The sequence below is a fragment of the Lolium perenne genome, chromosome 7 (assembly GCF_019359855.2).
Source record: "Lolium perenne isolate Kyuss_39 chromosome 7, Kyuss_2.0, whole genome shotgun sequence".
Taxonomy (NCBI): domain Eukaryota; kingdom Viridiplantae; phylum Streptophyta; class Magnoliopsida; order Poales; family Poaceae; genus Lolium; species Lolium perenne.
This window is the reverse complement of record NC_067250.2, coordinates 253686836-253698462: the sequence shown is the minus strand read 5'-3', so window position 1 is coordinate 253698462 and position 11627 is coordinate 253686836. Positions and strand designations below refer to the sequence as shown.

Here is an 11627-nt window from a genome sequence, read left to right as displayed (position 1 = left end):
TAGTATTAGTTTGCGAGTACTTTAAAGTACTCATGGCTTTGTCCCTGGCTATTCAAATGGCCAGACTATGAAGAGGAGTACCAGAACCCGGAAGAATGACAGCAGGACGTCTACGACAACTAGGATCACTCCTGACGTCAACAGTTGCCTGTGGAATAGATGGACTACTACTACGCTACTTCGCTTCCGCTATGTGTTTTGTAATTGATCAATAGATCATCTACTATTGTAATGAGACTGGATCATGTGATCCTTTGTTGTAAGGCAATTACGATGTTGTAATAAATGATGACTCTATGATATTCAACTATTATGTCTCGCAACAACAATATTCCTGGGATTGCGATGCATGGCATAATAGGCATCTGGACTTAAAAATCCGGGTGTTGACAAGTTGGTATCAGAGCCATTGTTGACCTTAGGAGACCCTAGTTAGAATGGACGTCTGAAAATTTTAGTTTCAAAACAAATGAAGTGACTATTTAAGAAAACTTATTCTCCCTCTTATCATTGAGATCTTTTTCAAAAATAAGAAAGTTATGCTCTATTCTTTTTATACTATTACCTAAAATTTTGACACACTTCTCTAACTTACTCATCATAATTCTTCACAGATGGAGTACAAATGGGAGTTCTATCAGCTTGGTCACGGAGGCAACCTGATGTTCGAGAAAGACTTGAAGCAACTAGTGGACTATCTAGGACGCCCGTACCCCGAGTTCTTCGGAACACCCCTCAACAATCACTCCGGAGGACCACCTCGGTGGGAAGTTTCTGCCGATCTACGAAGGAAGCCTGGAACCCCAATATGGGAAACCATATGGTTTTCTGTAACGGGAAACACTTGGAAGGAAGGACTAGTCAGAGCTATGCAAGAAGCAATTTCTCGTCTGTGTGGACAAAATGAGAACAAGATTAAGAACACTCGCTTCATCTACTACCCAAGACATGACTCCATGGGAAGATCGATGACCATGCCACCGCACACGGAGATGAACCACTATGTAGCACACCTCGACTTCATGCTGTACAAGACCCGCAGGGAGTTGGACAATGCCCTCGCTTTTCGCCAAGCACATTACCCGTGAAGACGAAGTATTCCCCCCTGAAGAGTAGTTTCACTTAAAGCACTTTCGTATGTGTGAGTTGTATCAGGATCCCCTTGTATCGTAGAACGATGAATGGTTCTTCAAACCAACGGTGTGTTAGCTTTGTAATGTATGATGCTTGGTATGAATGAAAAAGTGTTGTTGGTTTTTACCCCCGCAACACTACTCAAGTTTTCAATATTATGAACTTTTTAAACTTTAACAAAACAAACCATAGAAATTTCCCTCTTATCTTATCATCTACATCAATGTTTAGATGGCCCCACCAACCCGCAACACCACCCAGGATGCCATGATGCAGGCTGCTTTGACGATGATGGCAGACCGAGAAGTCGAGAGAGCTGAACGCCAAGCCAACATTACCGCACTGCAACAGATAGCTCAGAACAATCAAGGCCACGGAAACCACGAGCACCCTGGATCGAAGCTGAAGAACATTCAGCACACCAACCCTCCGGTATTCAGCAAGACTGAAGAGCCCCTTGATGCTGATGACTGGCTCCAGACCATGGAGAACAACCTCGAAGTTGCGGGAGTTGAAGCCGCAGAAAAAGTACTGTTCGCCACCCACTACCTGTCAGGACCTGCCAGAGCCTGGTGGACAAGTGCCCGTGCAATGAATGCGGGACAGATGATGACCTGGGAAGACTTCAAGCTGAAGTTTAGCAAATATCATGTGCCCCAAGGACTGATAAAGAAGATGAGAGATGAATTCCGTGAACTGAAGCAAGGAAGAATGTCCGTGGTGGAATACCGCGACAGGTTTCTTACTCTGTCAAGGTACGCCCCGGATGAGACCGACACCAACGAGAAAAGGAAGGAGAGATTTCTGAACGGACTGCATGATGAAATGCAAACGGTGTTAGTGAACATTCCATTCGCTGACCTCGAAGCCCTGGTGGACTCAGCCATCCAAATGGAAGGGAAGCTACACCAAGCCAATGAGAACCGCAAGCGCAGGATGATGAACCAGAATGGACCCCACCATACCCAGAAGTACCGCAACAACTATGGAGGATTCACCCCAAGGCACAACAAGCCAACTACTCAGAATTATCGCCCCAACTACACCAACAACAACGGAGGACCCCCGAAGCCCGGAGGCAACAACAACAACAACCGCAATACCAACAACAACACCACCAACAACAACAAAAACAACAACAACAACCACCCCAATGGCAACAACAACCACCCCAATACTGCCCCCGTGACTGGGAGTAACGTTGTTCCCGTCAACCCCAAAGACAAGTCCACCGTCAACTGCTATGAATGTGGAGTTGTGGGTCACTTCTCCAATGAGTGCCCCAAAAATCTTGCCAGGATTGCCGCCAATACCGCTGCACCTGCTCAGCAACAGCGTCGCTTCGCAGGTAGAAGGAACCAGAACAACAACAACGGCCGTCTCTACCACATGACTGCCAATGAAGCCCAGGAAGCCCCTCAGGCTATGCCAAGTATGTTCCCCTGTTAATATCACTGCTCAATATTTCTTAGGAACCTAACTTTTCTTAAAATCTCGGGACGAGATTTGTTTAAGGGGGAAGGGTTTGTAACATCCCAAAAATTTCAAAACAAACAAAATGAATTTCCCTAGTTCCAAATTTTGGAACCAACAAAAACTTTTTAAATTAAGTTTGATACATAGTGATCTTGTTTGATTCTTGTGCTATTGCCATGATTGCTTGTTTAATTAGTATTTGAAATACTCTAAAACCCTAAACCTCACATTGACTTTTTACCAATCCAAGTTGAAATAAAATAAAAAGAATTTAAATAAGAAAAAGGCATATGTGCCTATGGCTATTTTTATAAAACTTTCCCATAGGATTTTCCACTTTATTTAGAGGATTGGAAAACATTCATAAACCTTATCTAGTACTTCTCAAACCCACTCCAAGTTGAAACCAAAGAAATTAAAAAGAAACTAAAAATGCCATAGAGGCATATGAGAGTAAAATGCAAATTTGTGAATTTGAGGATCTTGACCCTAATACTTGTGGTGAATGGTTGGATCTACCATTTCAACATTCAACAACATCAATTGGGTCAAGCCTAGTCAAATTAAAAATCAAATGCCACATATGCATAGAGACATATGTGACACATAGCCATTTCCCCAAATCTTGTCCTATGCACTTCTACCTTGACCAAATGGTGTGAAACCATATCTAAACCTAATCTAACACTAAATTGAACCTCAACCTTGCCCAAGTAAAGCAAGGGGAGCTAATTAAAAGAATAAGAAAATTTGACATGGCACCTCTTATGTGTTATGGCCAATTTTGCAAATCTTTGAGCTAGACCTTTTGGAATGGTTTCAATGGTTTGGAAATGTTCCTAAACTAATAAGAATCACTTTGGAGTCAAGAAAAATCAAATCAAAAAGAGAGAAATCAAATAGGGAGAAAATCCCATTTTCACTCACATATGGCCTATGCCATTTTTGCAAATTCGTAACCTAGACCATTTTGGTTTGCACCATTGGTGGTAAATGGATAATAAACACTTATTAACACTTTTGGAAACAATCAAACTCAATTCAAATCAAATTTGAATCAAATTTGAGCTCACATGTGATTATGGTCATATGTGACAATTTCAGCATGATACCCACTTTGAGCCCCTGGCTTTTGAGATTTCTCTTCTACACTTGGCCAACTCTTTGCATGTCATCCAAGACCTCATCAAGATGAACAAGTTTGATGTTGACCATTAGGGTTGACTCTGCCTAGGTTGACCAGAATAGAAGAGACAAGAGGAGACTTTGAACTAAAGAGAAGATCACCCCCTTTTTTGAAACTTTGCAAAACAACACCAAATTGACCACCACCACCACCATTCTATCTCTATGATTATATGAATGAGATCCACCAAAGGAATTTCCAAAATTTGAAAACTTTTCTCTTGCGGCCATTTTTACAAGCACCTTGTGGGCAGCATCTATTATGAAGCCCATGCTGCAATTCTGGTTGGACCAAGTCCACCTCTGCCCCTCTCTGCTGCTCTGGAGCATCCCTGCACCTCTCCTCTACCTCACCCTCCACTTGTCTGCCCTTGCATTGGACCATCTTGACCAGAATCAGACCATGCCGGCCCTCTTGTCACTCACCATGCTCACCCCCTCTCCTCTCCCATCCAAGACAATCAACCATGTCACTGAGCATGACCTGACCCTGCTGAGCACGACCGTGCACTCCCTTGACTGAAACGGGGTCAGCGCGCCGGGACCTGCGCGCCGGACACGCCCGAGAGACGCCCACGCGCGCCAGGACGCGCATGGTGACGCCCCGTAGCGCGACAGGACGTCGCCGTGCCCCGTCGACTCAGCGCTCGCCTTGACCTCTCCTTGCACTGCACGCTCACCTCGACGTCGGGAACCCGGTGGACACGCTCCACGACCTCGCACGCCTGTCGCCGTCGTCACGGACGACGACCGTCCGCCAAGACACGGTGACGTGCCGCCCGCTTCTGATCACCCCTGACCTCGCCTGGACGCGCGTTGTGATCACCGTGACACCAGGAACCCGACGCTCCCATCCCTTGCCCCTTCGTCGCCTCGGAACGACGACATCGTCGTCGACCTCGCCCGCTCCCCGCAGCACCCCTGGCCCCTATAAAAGGAGGACGCTCCCGCCTCCAAACTCCACACCAGTCGCCTTCCCTCCTCCTCCTGAGACTCCTCGACCATCTCCCTCCTCACATTGTGCCCTAGCTAGCCCCAATTGCTCGCCGGTGCCCCGCAGTACCCCATCAACGGCGCCATCGATTGCGGCCACCATTGGAGCTGCTGCGACCACCGTCTGCACCGCCGTCGTCTCCAACGCCGATCGCCCGCCTCGCTGACCCCGCTGGACCACGGTAAAGCCCCTCCCTGGACCCTCCTGGCCGCCGGTAGGGTTTGCTCCCGCCGGAGCTCGTCCTCGACGAGGATGACCTCTGGACCGTCGATCCCCCTTTTTATCCGACGGCCACAGCGCTGCGTACCGCTTCGCGTGTTAGCACCCGCTGACAAGCGGGGGCCACAGTCAGGCAGCCCGCTGCGTGCGAGACACGTTAGCTGGGCCAGCCCAAACCTTTTCCTCTCTCCCTGGCCCAATACCGTTTCCCGCCAGCCCAAGTCATTCAAACTTCGAATTCTAGTTTTTTTTCAAATTGCAAACTGGTGCCAACTTCAAAATTCAATAGTTTCAAATCTACTTGGCCAACTTTTACAAATTTTATATATTTGGAAAGCTTATCAAAAGCTCTATCCAGCTACACTGGATTGAAACCCATATCTGTTGTAGAATTAAAGTAGCAAAATAAACAAGACAGGGACTTTTCTGCCTTAGGATAATTATTAAAAATCAACCACAAATGCTTTTAAGTTAATTCCAACTCCTATAAATCAATTTACACTTGTACTAATTGTTTATGCAAAAATATGCCATGCGTACTTTGAATGATCCTGGCCTAGTTTAATTAAAGGACTCTATGGCTATTTCTAGTCAATGATATTGTCCAAAACTATTTAAAAATCACATGGGAGTTTCTCTCTCATTTAAATCTTGTCACAAACAATTCAAAATGAGGTAGAGACTCTGGTCATTTAGGTCTCATATGATTGTTTGATGATATTAAACCATTACCATGTTAGGATTAAATTGCATGAGGTGCTTCACCTCATTTAAATCATTTTCTTAAATGATGAGTATGAAGAGGTTGACTTAGTCACCCTATGTCATATATTATTCATGAGAGAAATTAAATCTTAATAAGATAATGAGAGGAAATTATTTCTCTAAGTAATTAAAAGTAACACCTTAATTAGTATGAGAGGAAATTATTTTTCCTGAATAAGAAAACAACACATTTACTCACTTAATAGTAATGTGTGATGCTAGTTTAAGTTGTGTAAATTATATGAGGTGTTTCACTTCATTTAAATCTTGTCCCAAGTACTTTCATATGAAGTTTGAACCCCTGGTCAAATACTCTCACATGAAATACTTGGAGATTTTAAATCATAATAGGCATTATTAAATGGTATGAGGTATTCTACCTCATTTAAATCTTTCTCTCAAAAGATAATGATGAATGTTTGACTTAGGTCAACATGACATCATGTAGGATGGTTTGAGAAATTAAATCTTAAGAAGATTCAATGAGAGGAAATTATTCCTCAAGAATTAAAAGGAAACTATCATTTACATATATAAGGAGAGGAAATTATTTTTCTTAAGAATAAAACCATATCAACCCACATGATGACAATGTGATAATGCTAGAATAGTTGGTGTGATTTATGTGTGTGCTTAGTATGGCTCTTGAACTTGTGTGGTGATTGTATCCTCGTATTCGTGTATAGACGCTAGTACCGGAGAATACCAGGAAGAGGAAGGATTTTACCCAGAAGAAGAAGGGAACTTTGATCACCTCAACAACCAAGGCAAGCTAGACTAATGCAAGTTATATTGTGGCAAGCTAATATTCTTGCAAGATAATACTCTTGCAAAGTGCAAAGCTCACCATGAGCAAGGCATTACCCATTTACTTTATGTTTATGATCCTATTTCCCAGTTTTACTTTACCAGCCTTACTTACTTTTGTTTTATCAAAGTACCTTTTGATTCATGATTCACTTGGTCTAGATATAGAGTAGAACAAGAGCACCAAATTACTTAGCCTAGAAAGCTATAAGCTAGTTAGCACCCCTCATGACTAGTTGCTAGTGCTAACAAATAAAAGTGACTACTCTAGATGGGAACTTGTGAAATGAAATGACTTTGAAAACCTTGGAATGATGAGTCATTCTATTGAAAGATTTTGAAGGTGATTATGACTTGTGAATGACATGGTGAACTTTACAAAAGCGATGGTTGGGTTCGGATGCGATACCATTCCAATTTTACAAGTACCCCCACAATACCTGATATGGGTAGGGCTTAACTAGAAGTTTATGTATCTTAGTATGGGGTCCCTCTAAACAAGCGTCATCGGGGTTATGCCAAGGGCTGCCTCCAAAGAAATATGAAATGATGTGAAATGACGTGAAATGAGGTGAATGTCCGGCCCAAGCCCTGTGCAGTTCCCTGTGCCGATTGTCTGTCTTCACCGGGAGGCCAAGCTCATGGGGAGAGGTGCCTATACTAGGGTATGTAAGTGAAAGGTTATGGTTGGTAGTCCGCACACGGAGTGTGATAAATCGAGGCCGATTAACACGACGGATTATTGCAAATGTTGTGGCACAAGTGTACGACCTCTGCAGAGTGTAGAACTATTCGAATAGCCGCGTCCACGGTTATGGACGGTTGGAAAGGCCATACTGTTCCGTCATCAGAACTTTTCCAAAAATATGAATGGTGACTTGTGACTTGAGTTTGAAAGGTGACTTTGACTTTGAATCACAACTGAGTTGTGGGAATGACACTAATGTTCCCACTTGAGTTAAGTTAGGCAAATGAAAAGTCTTTGTTTACTAAAGTGCTTATGAAATAAAACTGGCTTTATGCAAATGAAACTAGAGCTTAGCATCCCCTTCCATAGTTGATAATACTTACCTTAGTATTAGTTTGCGAGTACTTTAAAGTACTCATGGCTTTGTCCCTGGCTATTCAAATGGCCAGACTATGAAGAGGAGTACCAGAACCCGGAAGAAGGACAGCAGGACGTCTACGACAACTAGGATCACTCCTGACGTCAACAGTTGCCTGTGGAATAGATGGACTACTACTACGCTACTTCGCTTCCGCTATGTGTTTTGTAATTGATCAATAGATCATCTACTATTGTAATGAGACTGGATCATGTGATCCTTTGTTGTAAGGCAATTACGATGTTGTAATAAATGATGACTCTATGATATTCAACTATTATGTCTCGCAACAACAATATTCCTGGGATTGCGATGCATGGCATAATAGGCATCTGGACTTAAAAATCCGGGTGTTGACACGCCCCGCGAAATCGAACACGTACGTCATGGCCGTAGGCTATATAATCATGTGAGCTCGGTGGTGTGTGCGCCGAGTATTCGATTCTAGGGTGCAACGTCCGCGATCCTACCAGCTGCATGATTAGATTTGATTTTGACTATTGGGTTGTGTTTTTTGGTTGGTATTAATTTGGTGCGAGAGAGCGTGTCTATTTGCCACTTTTTCACAACATTCATTTTATCTAGATAATTTAGAAACCCAGCAGCCACAACATTTCTATTCCATGTCCACCCAGAGCCTAGAATTTATGTTTTGTATCAATTGTATTTGATCACATCACACAAACAATCAAGAGTATTGAATGCATGATAATTTTCCTTGTAAATATAGTGAAAAGGAGTTTTTAGAAAAGTGTAATATGTGATTGAATCATATAAATAAATCCATCGACTCACATAGAGGATATTAATATGTATGTTCTTTTTGGATAAAATAAAAAGAGGTTCTAAGAAAAAAATACCATTTCATTAGTTGGCCCATTTTGAAGAGTAAAACCCTTTTTGAACCACCCAAGTACAGGCCTGTCCCTGCCGAATGGCCCCCTTCGGCCCACATATAGCCCGAAAGAGTGGAACCCAAACCAGGTGCGTGTGTACAAACCGTGGGCTTCGCCTCCTAATTAATCCCATGGGCGACGACATGCGTGCCACACAACACAATGTCGACATGCACGACGACTACTCCGCTCTCTTCCACCGTCATCCGGGTCCCACAAGCCCCCGACGGCGCGTGCTCGACACGCGATTCGCCGGCGGACGGTGGCGGGTATAAAGATTGGTGCGCTTCGCCCGAACCGCACGCGTCTTTCCAACCGTGCCAGTCAACTGAACGCCGCCGCCGCCGGGGAATCAAGGCGACCAACCACCGAGGCGCCGCCGGCCGCCAGGATGCAGTCGCTACAGGACAAGGCGTCGGAGTGGAGCGGCGTGGCGGCGGGCGACGCCTTCGCCATCGACGACGCCAACGTCTTCGAGGCGCTCGGCGGCACCACGCAGCCCTTCGTCGACCTCTCCACAAATTTCTACACCAGGTCGGCCTCGAACCTTTCAATCGATCTGCCCCTGGATTCCTTCTCTCTCTACTCTTGTCTCTGTTTCTTCCCCTGATGTCTCTTATGAATTTGTGGCTGTTGCTAAAACAGGGTGTATGAGGACGAGGAGGAGTGGTTCCGGGAGATTTTCTCGGGGTCGAAGAAGGAGGACGCAATCCAGAACCAGTACGAGTTCTTGGTGCAGCGGATGGGCGGCCCGCCGCTCTTCTCCCAAAGGAGAGGTAACTCGATTAACCCTGCCCCTCTCAACTGTAAAGCTCTGTTTATCTCAAGTGGTAGATTCCTTATTGTTCCAAGAACAAGTTACGGTTGCCTACAACAACAGTGAGTAAGGAGGATAGAAGGGACGACGAATCTCGCGTGGTATTGCTTTGATTCGTCAGGGTTTGTAGTTAGGACGATGATTTTTGTTAGATTAATTGCTTTGCCAATGTTACAGTTGAAGATACACTCTGCTTTCCATTGGTTGCTTTAAGACCTCAAACATCCATGCTCAGTTGCTCATGTTCTTCCTGCAAATTTAGCACTTGCAACCAAAATAATACTTGCACTGAATCGTTTGGACCTTCAAATAATCTGGGAAGAAATGCTACCTCCTCCTCAATAGCTTTGATTTCTAGACTACATTATCACTACCTGTAACCTCGAACTGACGACGAAGATTTCATCTTGAAACTAAACTGCCTAAACTCTGAGGTGAGATACTCAATGTGTGGACTGTATAATTCAGCTCCTTTTGTTTACATTACAGATCATCTTTCAGTGTACATGTTTTCCGATTATTGTGTTCTTTCACCATAGTTATCAAAGAGCGCTTCATGCCTTGGAGCAATGCCATGATCATTTTTTTGGTGCTCTGTTCTTTCATCAATTGACTGCCTACTGATCATTCATCTGAATAGTCATACAGTCGATTTGAATTATCACCTGTTTTTTATTGGATACCTACTAGTTTTATCAGTGGCATATGTTGTCTAGCTTTATATCTGACATTCACACTTGCTGTTTTAACATATATGGGTATGTTCAGGGCATCTGTTAGCTTTGTATAGGCCGAGTAGGTTTCATTTTACCATCTCATGTTCGCATATTTGTTTGTTCTCCTATTTGATCCACATAAAAAATGTGGGAAGAAATGAATTTTTTTCCTCGATAAATGCCGATTTCGATTTACTTTTTTCCCGTGTGTATTTGGGCGTGGTAACTGTTATGCTCTGCAATGTTACTGTAGTAATCCACATTCTCTGCTTTTCTCAGAATATGCATCATTCTTGTAACTTATTAGAACCAATAGCAATGTGAACCCTACCCGTTGTCACTAAACACTTGCAAATCATATTTACTTGTCTAAATTACAGTTGATCTAAGATTTTTTCTGTTTCGTTCTGCTTGCAGGACATCCTGCCTTGATAGGACGACATCGACCATTCCCAGTCACCCACCGAGCTGCAGAGCGATGGCTGCACCACATGCAGCAAGCTCTGGATAGTACTGAAAGTATAAACTCAGATACAAAAGCGAAGATGATGTATTTTTTCAGGTCTACACTACTGAACTCTTCCACCAATTCCTATCTATATGCTGGATCCAACATTTCACAGCATTTCTCAAAGTGGCTAAGACATACATTTTCTTAACTATTCCAGGCATACTGCATACTTCCTAGTTGCGGGTAATGAGATGACAAGGCAAGCCCAAGGAGCACCACCCTGCAAACATGCAACTAGCAAACCAGCTGAGTAATCGTCCAAAGCTTACATGTTGAATAATGGATTCAGCTCCCCTTCTTCTATAGAATGCTCATGTACAACATGATCAAAGCTATCTTTGCGATGTCACTGACTGTTTTAGGGGCATAGCCTACCCACCCTTTAGCAGAGAGCAACTCAGAGCTGATAAAATTTCTTACTGGGTTGTATTCTCTGCTTGCCTTTCTCAGCTCCTACTGCATGTTTGAGCGCAAGTAGTCTGCTTGTCTTTTGAGGAAGCACTGCTATGTACCGTAATTGGTCTCGTGCTACTCTATTCAATACTAGATGAAACAATGGTGATCACATCAAATATCAGCCTAGACTTATATGTGTGTTTCGTCGTGGGACATTGACACATTGTGATCCAATCTTAGTCTAGAAATCATTTGTACAAGTAATTCTTCCATACTATTTGCCGTTACGGTTTGTCCTGCCGTCTTTGGTGCTCATATAGTCTCTGGTTTGCAAACCTCAGTCCATGTGTGGCTTTGCTTAATGAATATTTAATTTCCATATTTGATATTCATGGCCATGTTCTGTGTGTCTGGACTCTGGACAGAACTTGGTGCCGTCTATTGAGTTCTCCCAGCGATATAGAAGGGATGTATCTTAATGTGGTGCCCAGTGTAACCCCTGGCCACGGCAAGTGACCCTTTTCCTTTCAGCGACATACTAGTATCTTTTTCTTTCGGAAAGCAGGCCGATTGGATCATGCGGAATGAGTGTAACAATTGTAGAT

General features: G+C 43.7%; 1 protein-coding gene across 1 annotated transcript; it reads left to right on the top strand.

The window, feature by feature from the left end:
* The first annotated feature begins 8873 nt into the window (after positions 1-8873).
* LOC127313385 (group 2 truncated hemoglobin 3-2) lies at positions 8874-11403 on the top strand. The gene is made up of 4 exons (XM_051343896.2): positions 8874-9116; positions 9228-9358; positions 10533-10677; positions 10784-11403. The coding sequence occupies exons 1-4, from the start codon at positions 8974-8976 to the stop codon at positions 10878-10880; spliced, it is 516 nt and encodes a 171-aa protein (XP_051199856.1). The 5' UTR covers positions 8874-8973; the 3' UTR covers positions 10881-11403.
* Positions 11404-11627: the final 224 nt, after the last annotated feature.